At 35.6% G+C, this 23,182-nt stretch overlaps 3 protein-coding genes across 4 annotated transcripts; 1 reads left to right on the top strand and 2 right to left on the bottom strand.

Moving 5' to 3' along the window:
• The first annotated feature begins 461 nt into the window (after positions 1 to 461).
• On the top strand, positions 462 to 2,730 carry LOC105126203 (mannan endo-1,4-beta-mannosidase 4-like). The gene is made up of 5 exons (XM_011026991.1): positions 462 to 823; positions 919 to 1,113; positions 1,569 to 1,688; positions 2,001 to 2,197; positions 2,291 to 2,730. The coding sequence occupies exons 1-5, from the start codon at positions 476 to 478 to the stop codon at positions 2,643 to 2,645; spliced, it is 1,215 nt and encodes a 404-aa protein (XP_011025293.1). The 5' UTR covers positions 462 to 475; the 3' UTR covers positions 2,646 to 2,730.
• Positions 2,731 to 3,839: 1,109 nt separating this feature from the next.
• Positions 3,840 to 17,035, bottom strand: LOC105126204 (paladin). 2 transcript variants are annotated; one of them, XM_011026992.1, is made up of 19 exons: positions 16,598 to 17,034; positions 16,102 to 16,233; positions 15,548 to 15,619; positions 15,017 to 15,087; positions 14,802 to 14,901; positions 14,607 to 14,705; positions 13,228 to 13,354; positions 11,249 to 11,382; positions 11,056 to 11,115; positions 10,706 to 10,941; positions 9,466 to 9,895; positions 8,333 to 8,656; positions 7,570 to 8,172; positions 7,251 to 7,424; positions 6,767 to 6,997; positions 6,394 to 6,677; positions 5,120 to 5,407; positions 4,669 to 4,791; positions 3,840 to 4,288 (listed from the first exon to the last, which is right to left on the bottom strand). In XM_011026992.1, exons 1-19 carry the CDS (start codon positions 16,754 to 16,756, stop codon positions 4,156 to 4,158), a joined length of 3,780 nt encoding a protein of 1,259 aa, XP_011025294.1. In that variant the 5' UTR covers positions 16,757 to 17,034; the 3' UTR covers positions 3,840 to 4,155. The 2 variants fall into 2 exon arrangements, with proteins under 2 accessions (XP_011025294.1, XP_011025295.1); XM_011026993.1 differs by lacking the exons at positions 3,840 to 4,288; positions 4,669 to 4,791; positions 5,120 to 5,407 and adding an exon at positions 5,436 to 6,027 and having other exon boundaries at positions 16,598 to 17,035.
• Positions 17,036 to 19,801: 2,766 nt separating this feature from the next.
• Positions 19,802 to 22,986, bottom strand: LOC105126207 (cathepsin B-like). The gene is made up of 11 exons (XM_011026995.1): positions 22,782 to 22,986; positions 22,149 to 22,202; positions 21,986 to 22,066; positions 21,682 to 21,838; positions 21,577 to 21,581; positions 21,415 to 21,489; positions 21,212 to 21,337; positions 20,791 to 21,009; positions 20,376 to 20,489; positions 20,257 to 20,292; positions 19,802 to 20,166 (listed from the first exon to the last, which is right to left on the bottom strand). Exons 1-11 carry the CDS (start codon positions 22,851 to 22,853, stop codon positions 20,032 to 20,034), a joined length of 1,074 nt encoding a protein of 357 aa, XP_011025297.1. The 5' UTR covers positions 22,854 to 22,986; the 3' UTR covers positions 19,802 to 20,031.
• Between the last annotated feature and the right edge of the window lie 196 nt (positions 22,987 to 23,182).

The raw sequence follows: 23,182 nt of genomic DNA on the forward strand, positions 1-23,182 counted from the left end.
AACTTGTTGGTCCCTTTTTCCGTACAATCTAGAAAACTAATCTCTTATTGTTATTTCTTTCATTAATCAGAAACTAACTTCTATTTTCCCTCAGAAAGTCAATTCATTGTGAAAATATTTTTCGTAAGATATATTTATTTTCATTATATATGGTATAATTAAAGCATTTAACCTTGCACTTAAAATATTGTATCTTAATTAAAGGAATATTTTTCTTAAGGGCATGTATATGGTATTAAATTTCTTTTGTGGGCTACGCGCGTGCATGCCTTGAATACCAATTTCAGTTTTCCTTGTGGAAAATAAAATAAAATAAAATAAATCATTCAGTTTCTTGACAGGCATGCTGCCATGGTGTCTTTAAAAACCCTTCGCCATCAGCCTACCAATCCGCAGCCCATCCCACGCACATTCCCCCCCTTCTTTTTCTTTAGTGTGCAGAACATTAGACGCCAGTTTATTCGTGTTAAGCAAGATGAAGTGGTTGAACAGTTTCTTTTCAATGGCCCTTTTGGTTATCTTCCACCATGGACAATATTGTTGCCAGGCTGATCAATCTTCTCCAACTCATCACTGTGTTTTTGCTAGAACAAATGGAACCCATTTTGTAGTGAACAATAAGCCTCTATACTTAAATGGTTTCAATGCATTTTGGATGATGTACATGTCATCTGATCCATCTACGAGGAGCAAAGTCACATCTGCATTCCAGCAAGCCTCCAAGTATGGCATGAATATTGCTAGAACTTGGGCTTTCAGCGATGGTGGAAATGATAAGCCCCTCCAGATTTCTCCAGGTATCTACAACGAGGACATGTTCAAGGTATACTTTTCTTCGTTTCTTGATTTTCCTACAATTAATTCTTCTCGAGCTGTTGCATGCCGAATAAGTATATATGTTCTTACTATTCTTCCCAGGGATTGGACTTCGTGGTATCAGAAGCTAGGAAATATGGGATTTATCTGATACTGAGCTTGGTGAATAACTTCAAAGATTATGGCGGTAGATCACAATATGTTGAGTGGGCAAGGGAACGTGATCAGCAGTTAAGTGATTACGACGAGTTCTATACAAACTCTGTTGTCAAAGAATACTACCAGAACCATGTCACGGTAACTCATTCATCAGTATACCCTCCTTTACATTAGCCATCATTTTTCCATGGACAAATCTTCTTAATTTGTTGTTTCATTTACTCAATTATTATCACTATTAGAATTATTAATTTATACACATCTAAAGCGTTTCTTTCAAAAGGGCATTTAATTTGATGTTAAAACATCTTCCATGTCTAATATTTATCTCTGTTAAAGGAAATGAATGTCTCTGAAGCGAGGGCATAATGTTTTCAATTACTGATAGCTAATTAAAGACAGTGGAAGATGATTAATGGATAGAATTAATGTGATTAAATTCTTGAAACAAGTTAACCATTAATGCCTTTTGACTTGGTAAAACCATCGCTAGCTTATAGTGTCAGTGTCAGAGTCACGGTTATCTTGGTTTGAGCAACTGTTGGACCCTAGCTTTCAATCTCTCTTGCCGCTAAAAAACAGTATATGTGCAGGCAGTGCTCACGAGGATCAACTCGATAACAGGAGTTGCATATAAAGACGATCCCACTATCTTTGCATGGGAACTGATAAACGAACCCCGTTCAAATGACACTTCTGGAAAGCTAATCCAGGTATATCTAATTTCTTTCATTGCCAATCTCAAGATGATCACAGTAATAAGATCCAACAAATTATAATGAGAAAAAAACAATCCCAGCAAATGACAGTCTCTTTTAGGATGAAAGAAATTCATGATTCAACAATGTAATCATTAAAAACTAGGAATGAAAGGAGCAATAGAAATGCTTGGAAGCTCACACTCTTTGCTTAATGTCACCATTGCTAATCTGTATTTGTTCCCATTTTGGGCTCTACATGTGCGGTATGACTATATACTAGATGGGGATAACGATGCAGAGTCTCTGTTACGGTGATTATTGCAGGACTGGGTCAATGAAATGGCAGCACACGTTAAATCCATTGATAATTACCATCTTCTTGAAATAGGGCTAGAAGGGTTTTACGGTGACTCGAAGAAGGAATCAAATCCTGGCAGCTACCTTGTTGGCACTGACTTTATCTCCAACAACCAAATCCCGCACATAGATTTTGCCACCATTCATCTCTACCCTGAGCAATGGTAATTATTGCCTTCTCTATCATTTACTCAGTACTGTTCCTTCATCAAGAATTATAACTATTCTCGAGTCTTACTAGATTGATGCAATGGCAGGTTGCAAAACTCAAGCGAAGACGAGCAAGCTTCGTTCGTGGATAGATGGATCCAAGCCCATGTCCAAGACTCCAGTTCAGTGCTTAGAAAACCACTCGTTATAGGAGAGTTTGGCAAGTCTTCAAAGCTTCCTGGAAATAGCCTGCAGAAAAGGGACACTTATTTTGTGAAAATCTACAGCGATATATACAATAGTGTCATAAGAGGAGGCCCATTTACTGGTGGGCTCTTCTGGCAACTCCTGGCCCAAGGAATGGAGAGCTGGGGTGACGGCTACGAGGTTGTCTTGGAGGAGTCTCCCTCAACTGCTAATATTATTGATCTACAGTCTCGCAAGTTAAAATCTCTCACATAAATCTATTGCTTTTGGGACTGGAATTTACAATATTTTTGTCCATAGTGCACTGTATAATAAATTCACTACATCAATTAGTTTTATTTTTTTACTAGTTTATAGGCCTGCGTTAGTCAGATAAAAAAAAAAGTTTGAACATAAAAAAAATATTTAGATTATAAGGAATGGTTTAGCATAAATTCATCCCAATAACTCAATTTTAAATCAAGCCGCAGCTTCATTCATCAAACTCGTGATTCGAGTCATGAATTTTATTGGATTTGATAACTTTATTTTTTTTAATTATTTTTTACTTAATTATATAATAATAGAAATATATACTTATAAAATTAAATACAAAACAAACATTAGGATATTTATTTGAAACTGTAATAATTTTATAAAAAATAAATTAAATTAAATTATAAAAATCAATTTAAAATTAATTAGATATTAATAAATAAAATTAAAAAACAATAAAAAAAACTCAATATTAACCTACCATTAAATTAAATGATGAAATTTAAAAATAAAATAAATAAAGGACGAGTCAGATGGAAAAAAAAAGAAGAAGAAGGGAATCGAAGGAAACAGAGAGAGAGAGAGAGAGAGAGAGAGGGGTTCATGTGATCTGTTTCACTGTACAGCTTTACCCCAATTGTTTTAGTGTAATGTATAGTGCAGAATAATTGTTGTCACCGTTTCCATAACGGCCAGAATCATCGCATTTAAATGTTGCGAATTTGTTCTTTGAACAGAAATATCTCGAGGTTTTGAGCCGAGTGACCCGCCCCCATGAAATCACTCTCTTTTTTTTTAGAATGCATGCATGAAGTAAATTTCACAGCAGTAAATCACACATTTGAAAGGAATGCGTAAGGTTGTGTTTAAAGATTATCCATGTCCTCGTGCACTCTTCTATCAAGAACCCATTTTTAAAAGATCTTGGCTTTGCTTTCAGCAATGTTGTAATTGTAATTGCTTATATTTAAAAATTATTTTTATATTAATACATTAAAATAATCTAAAAACCCTAAAAACTATTAATTTAAAATAAAAAATAAAAAAATCAATTTTTTTTAAAAGCAATTAACCGAATTATTCGCGCTGCGATTAATTTTTGATATCCATTCATTGACTTAAGTTATATTAAAAAGATAACTATATCATCCAATCCATTACACAAGGCACACAATAGCAATGGAACTGAGAAATAAAAACGAAGCACAGTTCTATTATATTATTTTCTATATTAAACCTGTTTACCTCCCATTTCCCCTCTCAAATCAAATTTCAAAAAGCCAAACCTGACAGGGGTCAAACATGAACAGATATGTCATATAGAGGCCAAAGACCCACGCCTATGTATTGTTTGTTCATGAATCAGTTCTAAGACTCGTGTGCTCTTTTACTTTTCTCAGCAAGCTTGCAACGGAGAGGAACAAGGAGTAAGAGAAGGCTATTTAGCAAAGAAACTACACATGACTAGCTGTACAAAAATACATTTGCAGGGAATCTTAAATGCCTGGAATTATTTATCGATCCTGAGATTATTACATAGATTTCTTAGTTCAGGCCTTGAATCCATCCATGATGTGAATTTCGTTTTGCTTGCTTTCGTGGAGTAAAGGTATGATCTGAATGTGATCAGATTGAAGTACCTCCTGAAAAAAATGCAGAAACAATTGGTCATAAAATGCCATACGCTCTATAGAATTGCTAAAAGGAGCCATGAAGCCACCCACTGCAGTGTTCATAATAATAATAATAATAATAATAATAATAATCGTAATAATAAAAAAAATAAAAATAAAGTCCATCTCTCTCGAGGGAACCCACGCCTTTCCCATAGGCAATGTCAATCCAACTTGGTCCAAGTTACCAAACCATAATGGAATATCATGCGAGTGCAAACCTTGTGGCTTTCTATGTGAATTAATGAAAAGCAACAAGGACCAGGCAGATCCACCAAAGGAAAAGGAGGATTGCAACAATCTACTTAGCATACGTTCTAAGATTAAATTGCCAAGGCATATAAACAAACCTTAAAGCCTTAATGCCCATATCCAAGAGGCATGCACGTTGCTCATCGTCACTATCAGGAAACTTCCAAAGTTCCTTGACGTAATAATGAATATCGTCACGCAAATGTCCTGCACCTGCACACCTTTTGAGAAAAAGAAGGAAGGTTTCAGCACGACAGATCTAATCATGGCAAAGGGGACCAACTAATCAGAAAACGTAGGAAACAACTAAAACAAAACATAACTTCACACAACAAAATGACCCATAGCTGTAAGGATTTTTCATTCCAAATTGACAGGATAGCAAGCCAATCAGTAACACATCGTCACCTTCTGCTTTTCTCAAAGTTATGGAGAATCTATCTTCCTTTTTTTAATAGAATCATGCCTCCATGACTATCATTTAATCATGCATTTAGTTATTGCCTTTGCTTTCATATGAAGAAGGAACTAAAATAAAAATGGACATACTTTTCAATTATAATGTCAACATCTGCTTTGCTCTTCGGACCATGAACGAGAACTCTTGTAAGACTAAGTATGTCACGGTAATCTCCCATCCTCTGTGCTTCTTCATCAGACAATTCAGAAGGTAAGTTTGCTTCGGACAAAGAAGACGAAGGTCTGCTACTAACCATTGTTTGTGAAATCTTTGATGTCAACTTTGCTTCTGCATCAAGTTTAATACAAATAATTGCCATTGCATAGCCAACACCTCCAAACCCTGTATGTGAAACAAAAAGGTAGCTCCCAGCACAGCTACAAACAAAATTTAGCTAGATTTATAAAATATCTCTGCAATCAAGTACAATTTTATAAAAAGGCTATATTTAGAATGATGCCAAAAAAATCTCTCAGATAACGCCCGCAATCCTTGTACAGAACATAAATTGTGGAAAGCCCGAGTGTCAAAACTCCAATTAACACTAAATATAATAGACATCTGCTTCCATAAACACCCAACTAAACTAAACCTCAGACCAACCTATTTGTCAAGGGCTACATACATCAAAATCTGTTTTAAGGAAATAAACTGTTGGAATGCTAAGAGTGTGTTTCCCACCAAGCATTTGCAAATAGTTATGGAAAAGGAAGTTACTACTGTTTAACTCAAAAAGACAGTTGTCAAGAACTGCAGACTGCTTGAAGTTCTAATTTATCTAAATTCTTCGTACTACTCAGTAAAGTAACATATGCTACTAATTGACAGCTGATTGCTTCCTTTCAGTATGACTTTACCATCATTTAGAACTAACCAGATACATCACAATCACTATCATAATGTCCAGAAACAAGGAATGGTCTCATATTTGACAAAATTGGGGTGGACAACTAACATTATTGCCAGAGATCAATAAATCAGTTACCATTTCCAAAGTCTGCAAAGTAATATGCTTTACTTTAGGCTTTCAGTAACCTTTGGACTAGAAATAACTGGAACAATTGGAGAAACAAAAGGGCACAATTATGAAGCGATATCCACCATGGACAAAAAAAAAATTGTAACCTGGCAGTACTACTCTTTTTTGTTATTAAAACAGGTGCTTGAGAGAATTTTTTTTCAAAAAAAATGTGATTGCTGCTGCCAGAGAGACTTAAACAGCAGTCTGAACCCCAGAAAAAATAACCATCTTCCAAGTTCCACTTACTACAGTTATCAAATACTTGATAGAAACATTGCAACCACATTTATAACTAAAATGACAAATTGTGGTTAATAAGAAACAGAGAATTTTGGTACTTACTCGTCTTTACAATACTGTATTGCATCAACATCAGAAGCTAGAGCCTCAGTCTCACTGGCTAATGGAATCCTCCTATAAGTCATGTCATAACCCTCATCCTTAAGACCAGCATACACTTCAGCAGGTGTCTTCACATCATCTGCAGAGATGTTCTCCCAATATCCTATGATACAGGACTGATTTGTTGCTGGATCATATTCTTCACGGTGTAAAAGCAATCGACCACCAGACCGTCTAATCTCAGATACTATATCTTCTTTTAGTCGAGCCTCCATGAGTTCTAACTGCATAAAAGTTGAAAGAAAGGAAGTTAGTAAGATACTTCGCTTAATAGATAGCTCTTTGCGGCAAAAGAAATTCAACGACGACGGACCACTGGACCAGTTATTCCAACATGCTTGAGCGTGTCAACAGGTTTATTTAGCTCCCTGGGGACAAATGGTGTGCCATTTATGTAAACAGCTGCTTCTTCTCTGAGATCAGTCAATATCACTTTCTGAGCCAGAGATCCTCCTATCTTGGGCTTGGCCTTCAAATATGCCAGCACCTCTTTGGCACCAGCAATCGTTGGAGTTGCCATGCTATACACAGGGTAGCCATCCACCTGATGCATAAGAAACATTGGGTTTAAAAACAGGAATTTCCATCAGAATGTAAGTACCTCTCCCTTTGTATTCACACTTTCCACAGAAACTTGTCTGTCAGTGTGTACGAGTGTGAGTTTGTGTGTCTGTGATCTGAATTAGTGAAAGGAAAATGCAAAATAAAACAAAATATATTTAAAAATAAAAATAGGAGTGTCAAAAAGGATATTCCACCAAGGGTCCATCATCAATATAATCCAGATATGGGCATACCTTGTAAACATTTGGTGCTCCATGAATTTGTATGTGGCTAGAAGTCCGCTGACCAGGAAAGAAATACATTTTGAGTATAGAACCTTTACCCAAAACCGAACCATTGCGAACCCTGACAGTGGCCTCCATTACTGCATCTCCATGCTGAGATTCCTGTGGTGTTCTCAACCCCTCCTGCTTGTGATAATAATAATAATTAAAAAAAAAAAACACAAATGCCAAGGTTACCATAATGATAAAGAGGAAATCCGTAGCATAGAGAAACAATGCAGTCAAAAAGCCCTAGAGTTTCCAAGTGAAAAGGAATAAGAAAATATACCGGGACAGTGAAAAAACGGCCTGGCCTCAATCGAATGCTCCATTTTATTGCTTGGACTTCAGGTCTTTGATGCAACCAGCTCTTAAATGTCATCCTTGATTCTCCTTGTCCACAAAACCCATCAAATGCTTCACTTCCTAGATATGCTGCAAAGGCAATTAAACAGAAGTACCTCTCCAAGTATTCAGCACCACGGCTCAATGCCACTCTCCTGACTCTTGGCTCAACATGTTGTTGATTGACCACCTTCCTGTATTGCAGAACAGCTTGGCGTATGTTCTGAAGAGCGGAACATCTATCAATAATAGCATCTAAGGCCTCTCGGCATTCCATACCATTATCAAATAATCTTGTTATCTTCCACAGCAGCAGGATATCATCAATGCCAAAAGCACGACCTTGTTCCATGTCAGTTTTTAAACTGCCAACATCAGAGGTGGTTGCATCAGTGTCACCTCCAGTTTCTTCACCGCTTGAGCTTCCACTTTCCACCTCTTCATGGTTCACATCATCAGCTAAGACTCTAATTGGTCTCCCATAATCTATTCTAAGTTTCAGAAGGCAAGCAATCACAGTGCCAGTTGTAGTCCTTCCCCTTCCCATCTGTGTTTATTAAAGTGGCATTCAGGCAAAGGACAAAAGCAAAAAAAAGAGTTAGCACAATTTAAAAATATAAAAAACAACAGGAAGCAGTTCCATGGAAATTAATGAAGAACATCCATTCACATGTCCAACAACAGCAGTGCAAGAAAGAAATTTTAACCTGGCAATTGAAAACAAAAGCAGTATCCTTGGAAGCAGAAGCAATATTCATCGCCAAAGTGTCAAAGTCAGAACTTTTAGGAGCTTTACCATCAGTGATTGGAACACGGGCATACTTAATGGGAAAACCATCAGTGTCTAAGCATTTAAACACCTCAAGTGGGGTCTTAATAGAATCAGAATTTACATGCTCCCAGGCATCAAAGATTTGACCATCATCTGTTTCATGAATGACCATTATAGCACCTCCATAGCGTTCAGCTTCTCGCAAGATATCTTCTTTCAGTCGAGCTTCCATCCTCTCCACTCTCTCACGACCAATTCCCTGAATGTGGTCATCATAATATCGACTTTATTAAACATGGGTCAAGAGAACCATGAAAAAAAAAATGAGCAAAGTTAACAAAAAACAGAAAAAAGTTGGTCCGCCTCAAAATGGAATATAGCCCGATTCTAGAAAATATATGCCAGGCACAGAATCTTATGCACCCATAATATGAACATAATTTAGTTAATTTTGAAACCCTACAGAAGTCATGTATTTTTAACAGTTCGTAAAAGCTTTTCCTCCATTATAAAAAGGAATGTATAGCAATTGTCCAGAACTCCAACTAATGTTCCATCTTGACAAAATTCATGGGATTCCATCGGGGAGCCTCCCAGATGAGTGTGAGGCAAGATTATGTCTGCCTCAATGAATGAACTTTTGACATGTGTGTGCTATATCCATCAAGAAAAGAGAGCTAAGTAGCCAGTATTTACATTGAAAATCTTTTTTAACAAGAGATCTAATAACAGACAATGAAAAATGACATGGTTATATGGTTTCTATGAATAAGATATTGAAGGACATTCATACCAGGAAAAGACTATCAAGGTCATTAGTGTTAATTCATCACGGGTCAAGTAGTCAACTAGCATCATTGCATGATCAACCCTCTCCTTCTTTCAAACATGCTTGGAATGGTTTTTCTATTCAGATAAATTATATTTGTACACTATGATGCTAATGATCCTGAAGGCAGTTATTCGGTTAATGAAAGAACTAGTAAAGGTCTACTATCTGCCACATGCACCTCCACTTCAATGAGGCTGATGAGTTGGTAATCTATGTGAAAGTAAAAGAATCCTTACCGTGTATTCCAGCATGTTTTTAAATGGTCTTTCAACCTCACGGAGCACAAATGGCTCTCCATTTATGTATATAACAGGTTCTTCTCTCATATTATGCCAAAAAACTGGGCAACCACCTTTAGAGCTGCCAATTCTCTGAATGACAGAAAGAATACCATCAATTGTAGGATTTGCTACTCCATAAACTGGAAAACCAGGAACTTCTCTGAAATTAGGTGCACCATCCACTCTCTCTGTTAAACTAGGGTTTTGACAGCCAGGACAGTGGTCACTTTTTAAAACAGTCTGACTTCCAAGAACCTCCCCATTTCTCAAGGCTGCAACTACACCCATTTCATGAGGTCGGCCATCAGCAGATTCAGCCATCCTCATTGGAGATGGCTTAGGACTCGCATATCCAAGAGCACCCATTGGGTTTCTCCTGAGCAACCTGCAACAAGGATGGTTAAAGCAAAATAAGTCCCACATGATCTATGGTCTGCAGACATGTATTGATATATAAGTTTGCAGTCTAATTGGAACATAACTATACCAAAACCTGGACATGGAATGTAAAGCAAGTGCGAAAGTAATGGTGTTGAAATATATGTTTGACCAGATTGAGTTTGCTTGCTTTTAGATAATCTATATACTGTTACAAATATAATAAGTCAACAAGTTTCCTGAAGAAGAGCTAAGAAAAATGATATCCTTCAACAAAGGGTTCAGTCTCATAACTGTCCATACAAGCACCGGATGACTTTGATTGTTATACATTTTTGTTGTTAAGTGTCCGACATGAGTATCTTAATTCAAGGTCTTTTAAAAATAATAGCCCATACTGCATGCTGAAAATAAACATTTTCTGTATATGTGGCCTTGTAAATGTGTGATTGGGACAAACACTTTAATGTCCACAAAAAATAACAGAAGATGTTGTGCCAAGGTATGACAAAAACATAGTTCAAGATAAGCAACCAAGGCAAAATGATATCTCACAATAGGCTTATGGGGGAGAATATCACTGGAACACAATTTTCAGGCACATTAAACTTCCTAAGCTTACATATATAGAAAAAACATATCATGGAGAAGGGATTGAAGCACCCAACAATTTAACAAATTGGAAAGGCAACAGAATTGTCAGTACTCATGCATACAAATCACAACCTTCACTCTTTCAATTTGATATGTTAGAAACATAGAATACAAGTCTGATATTTCCATAAAATAAACCAAAACCAGCACCACATATCTTTACCTACGAATAATGCTGTAAAGTTCTGGCCGGGCTCGCATCCAGTCTGCAAAACTACTATGACCAAAAGAACTAGAACGGAGAGCATCCCTCTCAGAGTGTATATACACAGCAAAACATATGAGGGAGTAATATCTTTCCAAGTATTCCACAAAAAATGAAAGTGATGCCTCTCGCTTCATCTCATCAGATTGACGAAGAATACTATTGCGATAATTGGCAATTGCTTCACGCAAGTTCTGTAGTTCAAACACATCATTTAGGTGAGAAATATAATGAAAAACAGATGCAAAAATCCCATTCTTCTTACAAATCTATACCTTACCAGATCAGGATATATTATAGACCCATACCTGCATGGAGGCACACTTGTCAATGACTTTATCAACTTGTTTTTTCCCTTCAACGCCACCCTAATGCATGTCACTAATTATTAAATTTCAAAAAATGTCAAGTGCTTCCAAGGACAATGAAAGCACTAACAAAATAACTAAATACCAAAAGAGAAGTAAAAAACCAACTAGAGCTAGAGCTATTATTAACTACCTCCAAAACCCGGATCAAACTTCTTATGACTGCATATTCTCCTCTGCGAAGAGCATCCTCTGAGTTTGGCAAATTTTCATTGACATTCAAACCAAAGTCAAAAATTCTCCCCACTGAATTGGTTCGCTGAATGCCTATTGTCACATGACATGATGACAAAGACAACATCAGTAACTATCATGGTTAAAACATTTAACCACACTCCTTTCAACAAAATCAATTACTATCAAAATTATAATTGAAATTCATGTTAAAAAGGAAAGTTTATCAACAAATCATTTGAAGCAATCTGTTTATCTATCCAACCAGGGCTCCTATTTACTGGGTTCTCATCAACATGTGCATGACCGTTCTCTCATATTTCACACCAAAGATGAAAATTGACAAGGAATACCACATTCCAACCTGATCTTAGACTGGGTAGTACTTTAAATAGTAGATAGCGGATAACTTTAAAGCAACATCATTTTTCCTGTATCATTTCAAGTTCTAGTCCACCGTCCTAGATTGTTAATCAATTTCTTCTCTATGTTAGCACACTGCTCTTGGCATTTCCTAAGAAATCCCCATACAGTCAGTAGATTTTAAAATTAGAGCATAAATGATATTCTTTAAAGAACAAAATTTAAAAAGTATCCCCATCTATGACTGTATGCATCTGTGGAAAGTGAAGAGATGGACTGAAAACCACACTCTCTCATATTGTGGTAAAGATGATTAATTACAGCAGTATAAGGTCAATTTGCTCCATCTAATAGGATTTCAAGTTTGAAGCATATTAAGTATAAGGAGATCTCATATGGAGAATATGAAGATAGAATTTGCGGGAGATGACATATGAATGACAAATCAATCTGCTCTTCTATACACACAACAGCAACCAAGCCCTCAATCCCAAACTACTTGGGGTCATGTATCCTTATGCACCATTTCTAGTGACCGTATACCAAATCCACCTCAAATCTGCTCCTCAATAAATGACGGCTCAAATTTGCCATTGCTTTATAGTAGAACCTAGGAAGAGCATTCTCTAGTATGCCATTAGAATAATTTTAACAGCATTGGAGCAAGGAATGTTTTCAGTTTTTTTTCTTGAGGAACATTTGATAAATATTCATAATCAAGTACATTCATCCCTTTATATATCTCTTTATTGACAAATCATAATTTTTTTAACTTATTTTAAAAAAAGAACTCAGAATTCAAGTTATCAAAGATTTAAAATTATTCATGTTGAGGGAATTTTTAATTTTTAGCATAGAGAATCAACCACAATATATCAATTTTCAATACCATGGGATGGAGAGAGCATATGCATTGTCCAAGTCTGTGGTTAGTTTGGGATTTGGAACTGTTATAAACAGCAATGGATCTGTGCTATAAAGGCTCCTGCACGTCCCAATCCTCCACATAAATGCAAGAGGCATTAACCAAACTAGGTCAGGTTTACAAGTTTTGATGAAACAGATTATGAATGGGGAGCTCTGGCTGATGTCTTTGAACAAGTTTCTCCATCTCCATATACACTTACATATCTTGGAACAAGTTTTTCCACCTACATACATCAACCTGGTAAAAGAAGGATCGAAATTTGCTGACTTTTTAAATTGATTTGATATTATACTAATGAATGGAAAACTGAAGTTATGGAACCTTCAGCCTTTTTCCCAAAAATACAATCAAAACACAAATATAACAATGGATTGATCCTCCCTACACTGAACACCCTGACATGGAAGTGCATGGAATAAAAGGAAAATCAGTGAAAACTATTCAATGAAAAGGAGCAAAAACAGCTAGAAAAAAAATGGAGAATGACCAATATAAAACTCATCTTATAACACTGAAATTCAACCAGACAACCAAGATCAAGAACTGAGGTAACATGCAAGATACAAATTAAATTATTTTGAAAAGAATGCTGACAGCTGGGATATTCAATAGATTGCAAGAGAAGTGGAAAAAAGAGAGCATGTTACCAGAGTCTCCAATCCGATTGAGGTATACCAAAGTTGCTATAACCATCCCAGTTGTAGTCCTTCCACGCCCCATTTGACAGTTAAATATTATATCTGTATTCAAGTCTGTCTGATAAATTCTATCGACCTGAAACAAAGAAAGCAGGCAAATGTCTTTTAGAAAAACTGAATACTGATCATACTTGAACAAACATCTGAAACAAATTTTTTGCAGAGTTGGATTTCCATGGTTCATGGTTGGAACAACAACATGCATCATTGCATTTAAACATAAAAAGGAATTTGGCTGCATATTGTTTGTAAAAAATATTCTCTCATTTGTCTTCAAAAATTGATATTTTGAAGACACAAGGTATTCTGAAATTCCACTGTTCTGACTATGATATCTTCTTTCACGTACTCATTCAAGGTTGAGGATGCCAGATAAATTTGTCAGTAGGCATGGAGCTATGGTACAGCAGTTCATTTCCAAATTGGAATCCAGTTTCTGATAGATCCTGGTTCAGTTTAAGGCTTCAGGATAGGTAGAATTGCCATCAAGAGAAAATCTAATGTTCAAGGAGACAACAAATTGTAGGCTAGCACAAGTAGTTAAGACTTGGACTAGGGTATGGACTGGTCATGGATTCAAGTCTTCACATGGATATTTTTTGAAATTTTAACACGCATGGACAATCATGAGTAGAGCCTCTTCCTAAAAATAAACAACACAGGCCCATATCATGTCAAGAGCTGGCATGACCGAGCACAGCCTATCCTAAGCAGTGGCCCAAAGGAACTCAAAATACCCCACTAGTAAATATATGGAAAAAGAGAAGAGGAAGAGAAAGACAGTAGAGCATATCCAAATGGATTGTTATTTTCTGAAAGATATGGTGGCAAGGAAATAATTGCAATGTCCATTTCAATCAAACAGCCAACTGTACCATGTGATCCCAAATGCAGAAGTCGTTTTTAGCATACCTAACATGTTGGGTATCTGATATCTTTGCTCCTGTATGACTATAGTTCAGAAAAACTATCATTTATTAGAAGGTAACAAAGTTTTTCATATGTTTGCGGACATAAAATACAACCTTCCACATACAAATAACAACTGAACAGTCCTTAACAGTCACTTTAGATTAAGGCAACAAAAGGTTGAGTTCGAAATTTTCATTTCCAAGTTATGCACTTGAATTCAACAAGGTCATAGAAACGTTGCCTAAGTTACAAGTAATCTACATGTGCATTTGATAAAAATAAGAAGCAAAGCAAAATTCCTCTGTAAACAAATAATTGATAGTTGAATTGACAAGGAATCTAACGAAACAACTATTAGTATAGTTTATTTTAAAAAAAAAAAGATCAGTAGGTTCTAAACAAGATATGAAACTCACTAAGATATCAAAGTCCTGCTCCTCTGGTGATTTTTCATCAGTTATAGGAACTCGTTCATAATCATACAGATGTCCTTCTACTTGCAAATCCCCATACACCTTCACAATGGAATCAAGTTGCAACAATAAGTTAGAAAATTAGTAGATTAATTGTGTTTAGTTATTCCACAAGCAGAATAAGTTCCATGATTATGCCTCTACTGGTGTCTTCACAGAATCACATGAGACTGGTTCCCATTGGTCCACCATCTGACCATCTGGCAGTTCATCGGTAACATGTATCTTATTTCCATATCTGTAAATGAAATACGCAACTATAGTTATTATAGTTCAGACCAATAGTCACCAAAGGTAAAAATGAAGTATCATTAGAAACCAATGATAACACAGCATTCAGTCACAGTAAATACCTTGCAGCTTCCATCAGAATATCCTCTTTCAACCGAGCTTCCATTTCTTCAACCCTGGACCTGTTTATTCCCTATTTGAGCACAGAAGGTCACTATCAAGTTTATATAACAAATATAAAGTAGTACTTGTTTGCATGACTGCTGTTGTCAACCCTGTGAATTTACACCCATACAGGTTAGTATGCAAACGCCATGAACTGCTTGAGAGAACATATTATCTTTACTAAACATCCTCATTCACAGAAAATCGAACATGAATGAGAGATTCTGTAAACCACGTTGAATTAAATCAAACGATCCTGAATGTTAGAGAGGGAATTTGTTTTAACTGAGAAAATCCTCGCATTTACATCACCAAGGAAACCATTTTAGTTTTAAAGCTACAGGAGAGCACAAAAATTCAACAATACAATACGGAGATTTTAGAAGGTAAACATGAGATACAAGTGAGATACAAGCACGGTAAGAAAAGAAATATCAGATTAAGGTAAAAGCAAGTTGAAAAAAAAAAATCCTTTACAAGTAGCATACCGTATATTCAAGATTGGAGAAAGGCCTCTCCACATCACGCAAGACAAAGGGACGTCCGTTAATGTACACCAACTGTTTCAATGAAAAGAAAAAAAAGAAAAAACAATGTGACAACTGTAACATGTGGATTAATTTGGGGTTGCGGTGCAACATGTGTTGAATGATTTTTTAAAAATTATTTTTGTTTAAAATTATTTTTTTATATATTTTTAGATTATTTTAATGTGTTTATTAAAAAATATTTTTTTAAAAAAAATATTATTTTAATATATTTTCATATAAAAAATATTTTTTTAAAAAATTCCTATACACTCAGAAGAACCCTAAGTATAAGGGGAAAAGGCCTAGAAACATCCGACAGTTATTGACATAAAGTTTGACATGAGTTTAATCATTATGTTGCTTCTGCTAGCATTTTCAGCACTAATTATCCATTTTAGTTAATAAAAAAATAAGCAATAATCAGAGCCCACTGCAATAATTAAGCACAGCAGAAAGAACGACAAGGAGAAAAAAACAGGGGGGTGCGGGTGCATATTGGCAAATAGCTTTACCGGTTCTTCACGAAGGTTAAACCATAAAACTTGTGCTTGCTTCCCATCTTTCCGGCCTCTTATGTGCTTAATAACATTACGACATCCTTCTATTGTTGGAATCGCAACACCGTGAACAGGTAACGATTCCGCCTATCAAAACAACCACAAATAAGTCAAAAATCATGATGATGATAATAATTATTAATGACAAATTCATTAATATAAGAAAGTGTAGTCAATCAAATACAGTGACCAATGCCTTTTGGTTTACGGGATCAGCAGACAAACAAGGCTCTTAAAATATGGCCGTGCTTAACTTTCTAATTCTATAAGCAAGCAAGCAAGCAGTTAACGGGGGGGGGGGGGGGGGGGGGGGGGGGGGGGGGGGGGGGGGGGGTGCTTATATGAAAAAAGAGAAGGATATATGCAACTGAATCGGGGAATTTCAAATGTTTAAATCAAAATAGAAAGGGAAAGCGAGATTAGTGGTAAGAAGAAAGTGGATAAAGAGAACCTGACGATAATTGGGAGCGCCGTCGATTTGAGGGGTTAAGCGCTTATTTTGACAGCCAGGGAAATGGTCGCTCTTAAGAATGGTCTTCTTTCCCAGCACTGATCCACCTCTCAGTTTCATCACCTTCTCTGGTTCTTTTTGTACCACCGCCATCGACATGTCTCCTTTTTCCTTTCTCTTAATCTTTTATTCTACGCTGTCATCGCTACTCTCCTCAACTCTTTCTCTGTACCGCAAGCTAGTAAATAATTTGAAAGTGCCAAACGCGTCCAAAATGCCCGAACCACGCAGCAATATTGTAGTGCCAGGCAAGGCAGCTGAATATAACAAGAGAAGAGGAGAACAGAATTCGTTGTAGAGAGAGAGAGAGAGAGAGAGGATAGGCTTTGAAAAGAAAAGGGGAAGCAGAAGGGGAGGTCTTCCGAGATATAAAGAGATAGAGATATAGATCGTTTAAATTAAATATTCAATACAGAAATTTATTATTAGTAGTAGCAGTGCGAGCAAGCAACCACGGCAACAACGACATCAAACTCAGGTGGTGTCATTTATGATATGAAACGCCACGAATGAATTGGATTTCTTGAGTTAGTGGTTGTTTTTAATATATTTTTTATGTAATTTATTAAAATAATATTTTTTATTGTAATTATTAATTTTAAATATTATTAAATCAAAGTAATTTAAAAATAATAAAAAATATTAATTAAAATTTTTTTTGTGAAAAGTATAGCATGGCCGCAGATACAAATGGTATTTTAGAGTTTATCTGGGTTATGGTGTAACTTCCGTTTCATGATTATTTTAAAAAATTTATATAAAATTATTTTTTTTATATTTATAGATATTTTAAAGTAATGAAATTAAAATTAAATTTTTTTAAAAAAAAGTATTATTTTTATATTTTTTTAAAAAAATTGAAATGCACGGCATGTACGCAAATACGAACGGCACCTCGTGCTGTGGGGTCTGGTGGGGTACAGTGAGTAAATGAAAAACTGCTACTCTAAAAGGGGCGACGCCCTGAGGTCAGGTCTAGACTTACATCCTCTACAGAACGTGAAAGGCGTGTGTTATTTTGATACTTCGAGATCTCTGTTTTATTATCTGAGTTGCAAGGGAGAGGGAGTTTTAGGATATTGTTTGCCATTGGCTGGCGGGGTGCCAAACCGCCAATCACAAGTCGCCACCTAACGCTCATATTGATTTCGGATGAGCCTGTGCCCCCTTGGAATTCTAGTTGATCTCTGTCTACTGTGTTCCTATTGTGTGGATGGAACGGACTTTCTAAATAGGGGGTGCTTTCTGAAAATGATATGAGAATTCAGATGTGAAGAAGTGACAATATATCATCAGTTATAATCCCATGGCCCATCTCGGAAATAATGGGATTTTATCTTTATTCTTTTTATGGGAAGGAAAAGGGAAGGATTAAGGATTTTCTAGGAAGAACAAACAAGCTCCTGGCCATGCCCAACAAGCAGCTTTCAATGCTTGCATAAATTAATTGAAACATAACACAGCATATTGATGTGGCAACATTTTTTATTATAAATAAAAATCATTTTAGAAACAAAATGGATCCAGAAGACACATCAAATTTAAAAAATTTAAATATAATAATAAATCAAATATAAGGTAATATAAGTTTGGTAAACATATTTAACCTAAAAAATTTAATAACTATATCAGATTCAAAATACTTAACTTGGCACTTAACCAAACTCAAAGTAGCGGGCGAGGATCTAGTAATTATACCAAACCAAAACAATTAGGCTTGATAATTAATCATGTTTAAAACAATATGAATCTAGTAAATATGTTAAACTCGAAATATCTAAATTCAACCATTATTAAGTTTTCATATTATACATCTAATCTTAAATTATCCCTTAAAATAAAGTATTAAAGATATGGCAAACCGTTATATCTATTTATCTAGAATAATCATTCATATTAATGTAATTATTTTTTTATGTTCATAGGTAAGGTCTCTTAATGGACATATTATACTTAATATCTTAGTAATGATATATAAGATATATTTATTTCTTATTAATATCACCAAAACCAAAGGACTTTATAGTCCTTTACAAGATTGAAGAGATATAAATACCCTCTTAATTATCTATGATTCAAAACTTTTATCTCTTAAGATAAATTCATAGAGTTTAAAGCATTAACTAACTTAAAATTCAATTTAAGAACAAGCAAAAAAATTTAATTTTTTTTGTTTAAAATTAAATTCTTTTATATTTTTTAATTATATTGATATATACTAATGTCAAAAGTTTTTTAATATTACTAATAATAATTTATTAATATTTTAAAAAATAATCGTTAACCCAATATCAAATATTTCTTACCATTGCGTTGTTTGCATTATCTTCTGAATGGTAATTTTGCTCCATCTTTGACCACCCTTTTTTTATGAAATAATATTAATACCAATTATTACTAATGATAATTCTTAATCTTAAATTATCATTTGGTTGCCATGATGAAGTATAAAAACTATAATTAACTTTTGTAAATGTGGACGGTACACGGCTCACAGCAAGAAACATGAAAGGCGCACTCGGACCTTGATCGAGATGGTACTAGACATCCTGGAGATCTACACCGTTGAATGATTCGATGTCTTTACCTTCATTACCTTCATTATATAATCGATGCTATAAAGACATATGCTATCCATCAGAATCTCTTCTTTCTCAGTCATTGCTGCGCTCCACAGCGACTCCGCGACCGCATTCTGATCACATGGAAAACGTTATGCCATTCGCTACAGTTAACAGCAGCATAACAAACAAGACATGGCAAGCTAGATTTTCATTCCAGACAAATAAAAACCAGAGCAATCTTCATTCCAGACACGGGAATGAAGTGTAACAACAACCTGTGTCATTCCTTTGAACAGCAATCCAACTTGCCATAGAGGAGCTTGTACGAAATAGATTCAACTTTCTAAATCATAACTGCTGCTGTTATAGCAGCACAGCTAAGTAGGCATTTTGCTGCTGATGAAAATATAATTCTTTCTCAAGCAATTTCATATGCTATATACCAACATAAACAGGGTCATCCCATCCTCTAAGGTGGATTACAAATCACCTTGAGTTTTCATTATTAACATATAGAAGCATATTACCCAATAAATCTGGATATGTCTAGCAGCGGATGACAGAAGCAGAAGATGGGATGTGATACACGCCAAGAAGGTGAGTTGTGTTATCAGTAAATATCAAAAGATACAATATCTACATACTACTTGATTCTCACACAGATAGCAAATTTCAACTAAGAAAACAGTTTACATGGATGCATTCACCTGGTTTCGTCCCATGCATACAGTGAAAGCCCATTTCTAATCACAAGAATCCAATATTGATACATGAATTACAGCACTTCCAGATATAATATTTAGTCTGATATCATGCCGAAGCATCCTCACGAGCATCTATACTCACAACCTCTCTAACAAGATTCCTTGTTGAGGGCAAACCAGCAACCACATCTCCTTCAATACCACACTCATTTGTTCCCCTTCTAATCTTGAAGTAACCATCCTGTCATTTAAAAAAAATTGTGCTTAATCATTCAAGAAGAAACATTTTGTGTTCAGTTTATTTAGCGTGAGAGTTTTGATAGGAACTTACATCACCCCAGCCTCTATTCCACTGGTTGGCAAGAAGCTGCAGAAGGAGAGCAATTATATTGTCATGGAAAACTAATGGCTATAAAATCTGGGGAAAAAGCGATAAGCAGTCTCACATACCCAATAAGCTTCCCCATCTTCAGAAGTTCCCCAACCAATAAGCTTAACAGCATGGCCTCCCATCATTCCACCTGTTATGTGCTTGTAGACTCCCGATTTATAATGAGCAAAATCCTGTAAAATGGTGAGCAGTCTATTACAATCAAATAAGACATAGTTCCTATGTTTTCAGTCCTACGGCAATTGCACATAACCAATTTGTAATTATAGACAACTTGTGTCTTGCATATATGATTAGTAATGGTAAAAGTAGAGGAGTTCCATATTTTAAGCAACCAAACATATCATACTCTCAGAGGTAGTTCCTCCACACAAAGCAATAGATCATAGTTTCTTCAGAGCAATAAGTTATTCTCAACCACGTCAAAAGTTAAGCAAATACAAGTGAAAAATAATGAAATAGGCACGTTTTGACCTCATAAACAGTGAAGGCCACCTCAACTGGCCCATTCTTATAAATTTCAGCCATGATACTGTTGGGATCAGAATCAATTCTGTACGGCTTGACACCATAGTGCTTTGACTTCTTCCAGAGCTGGTTCTTATTGACACACTTCCGCGTGCACTTTGGCGTGGGATATCCAGGCTCACAACCAGGGTGAGAACAGCCAATATCATCAAAGTATGGATCACACTGCCAGATGAAAAATGTGTTCACCATTGGAATGAGTGTTCCATGGTCAGAAGCCATCAGACTAAAGCAATAACATTTTGTAAGACATAAAGGTAAGGTATAATAGGTATGGCCAAAGAGTGATAACCCTTAATTTTCTATTCAGCAATCATCATTGTTGAAAAAATCTGACTTGTTAACGGGCAATGACATAAACTAGTACCTCCTCTGTAACAACACCATGGTGGACAAAGTATCTCCATGCAGAAATTGGATACCCCCCATCACAACCACTTCCACACAAAAAGCCACAGCATGCTAAGAGATCATTGACTGACAGAGAGATGTTCTGCAATAAAACACTATAATATTTATGATGGGCAATATGAAAAAAGTCAACTTCAGTCACAAAACTCAGTTACATACCATGCCATAATGGATACAAAATCGATCAGATAGCGATTCGACAGCACCAAATGCCCAGCAGGATCCACAATGACCCTGGTTTATCAAAGTCCAAACATGATGAAAACCAGTACAAATTATTTATATGATTTGATTAAAAGATAAATAGCAACATAAAGTTACCTGATCTTCAATTAGGAAATTGGTCCGCCATTTTCCATATAAAATAGAGAAGAATCAGCACCATGAAGACAACCATGAAAATTAGAAAGCAGGAAAGAAAATGACCTAGAATTTTTCCAATGGTACTGCACTGTGGCCAAGCTGTTCTGGCATCGAATTCTTCTGGCAATCTCAAGGATTTCGGATGACTTATTACAGGAATTCCCCTCAGCTCCTCTTTAGGTGTTGGTTTGACTCCAAGAAGATACTTGAATTGGGCAACCTATGCATAAAAGATGAAATATTAGCAATTAAAAAGAAAAGCACCTATATCCACCTATATGTAAATTAAAAAAAAAAGAAATAGAAGGCTTAGAACTATATCAATCAATTTTATACATAAAAAATGTCCTGTCAGTTAAATACTCACAGAGTAATTGGAAAAATGATGGTTCATGGTAGCTTTCCATCCAGCTTTGGGATTTCCATTGACTTTTTTAAGTATTGAATCCTGCATTGTCAGAGCAAAACCAAAAGGAGAGACATTCAACACAAAAGGACTTCATATAAGACCAGCTAAAGAAAAGAAGTACCTGAAGAATCCTGGAGTTCAGCTTGAGATCGGAGACCGGTTCCACTGCTATAACCTGTAGACAGTCGCATTGCTTAACCAATCCAACACTAAAATAGTAACTTTCGAAATTCAACACATAAAGACGGGGCATCCAACAACGCGAACAGAATACATTAATATCCGGAAAAAAATAGTTCGCAGATTCCAATAAAATAAAAAGCCCCAAGAATATAATCAAAATTGTTCAGTAAGCAAATTGTAATGATAAAGTTGTGTTTCTTTATTAAAAAAAATCAATCAATTTTAGAAATCGTCTCATCCATCCTCATAATCTTCAGAAATTGAGGTTTGTTTCTCTGCAGGTGAAGATGGTGCGATTTGACATCACAATTTCTGCTTCTTCTTCTTCTTCTTCTTTTTTCTACCTAATTGTTAGGGGATACAGTAATTTGTTGTTGTTGTTGTTGTTTCTATGTAATTGAGAAACACAACTAAAGCTTGATCATATCTATCGGGTTCTCTAACAAGTGTAAAATTTGATATCCACCAAGATTGGAAATATAATTTTGTACAAAGATGAATATTAAAACTGAAAAGAAGATGATCGGGTTTCCCATAATTATTATCATTTTGAGGAAAAAGAAGTTTGCACCTGAGACTGAAAGGTAAAGATGGCACCGACGAGGAGCAACAGCAGAGTGGAAAAGCAGAGACTAGTTTCCATTTGCTCGTCTTCCTCTGTCGTGTCTGGCGGAGGAAGGAGAAGATAGAAATATCCGTCGGTTGTTCGGTGCCGAATAAAAATGGACCATGCGTCCTCGACCCTTCTTATTGGATTTGGGACGCCAGCACAGATTGCTTGAAAAGCCCAAAACCACACACACATGTATGTATACCCGCTTAAAACATATATAATCCTCTTAAAAAAAACTTAAAAATTTAATATAAAAATAAAGTAAATATTTGCCGAATAAAGATTCATAATTTTGAAACTCGATGCTGTCTAATAAATCAACCCAAGGCTAAAATTAAGCCATATTTAAAAAATAATAG

Source organism: Populus euphratica, unplaced genomic scaffold (assembly GCF_000495115.2).
Source record: "Populus euphratica unplaced genomic scaffold, PopEup_1.0 scaffold75.1, whole genome shotgun sequence".
Lineage (NCBI taxonomy): Eukaryota > Viridiplantae > Streptophyta > Magnoliopsida > Malpighiales > Salicaceae > Populus > Populus euphratica.

Bases quoted from the DNA above. Each gene is read 5' to 3' on its own strand.
- LOC105126204 (XM_011026992.1), bottom strand. From the start codon at position 16,756: ATGTCGATGGCGGTGGTACAAAAAGAACCAGAGAAGGTGATGAAACTG. The intron at 13,355-14,606 runs GTGAGTTTCATA...TCTTTGTTTCAG, and splicing joins AGCAGGACTTTGATATCTTA to GTCGATAGAATTTATCAGAC. The intron at 7,425-7,569 runs GTATATTTTCTT...TATCACAAGCAG, and splicing joins GCCGTTTTTTCACTGTCCCG to GAGGGGTTGAGAACACCACA.
- LOC105126207 (XM_011026995.1), bottom strand. From the start codon at position 22,853: ATGGAAACTAGTCTCTGCTTTTCCACTCTGCTGTTGCTCCTCGTCGGT. The intron at 21,010-21,211 runs GTACTAGTTTAT...TTCATCTGGCAG, and splicing joins ATGGTGTTGTTACAGAGGAG to TGTGATCCATACTTTGATGA. The intron at 20,293-20,375 runs GTATGTGAGACT...CTCCTTCTGCAG, and splicing joins AAGATGGGGAAGCTTATTGG to CTTCTTGCCAACCAGTGGAA.
- LOC105126203 (XM_011026991.1), top strand. From the start codon at position 476: ATGAAGTGGTTGAACAGTTTCTTTTCAATGGCCCTTTTGGTTATCTTC. The intron at 824-918 runs GTATACTTTTCT...TATTCTTCCCAG, and splicing joins ACAACGAGGACATGTTCAAG to GGATTGGACTTCGTGGTATC. The intron at 2,198-2,290 runs GTAATTATTGCC...ATGCAATGGCAG, and splicing joins CATCTCTACCCTGAGCAATG to GTTGCAAAACTCAAGCGAAG.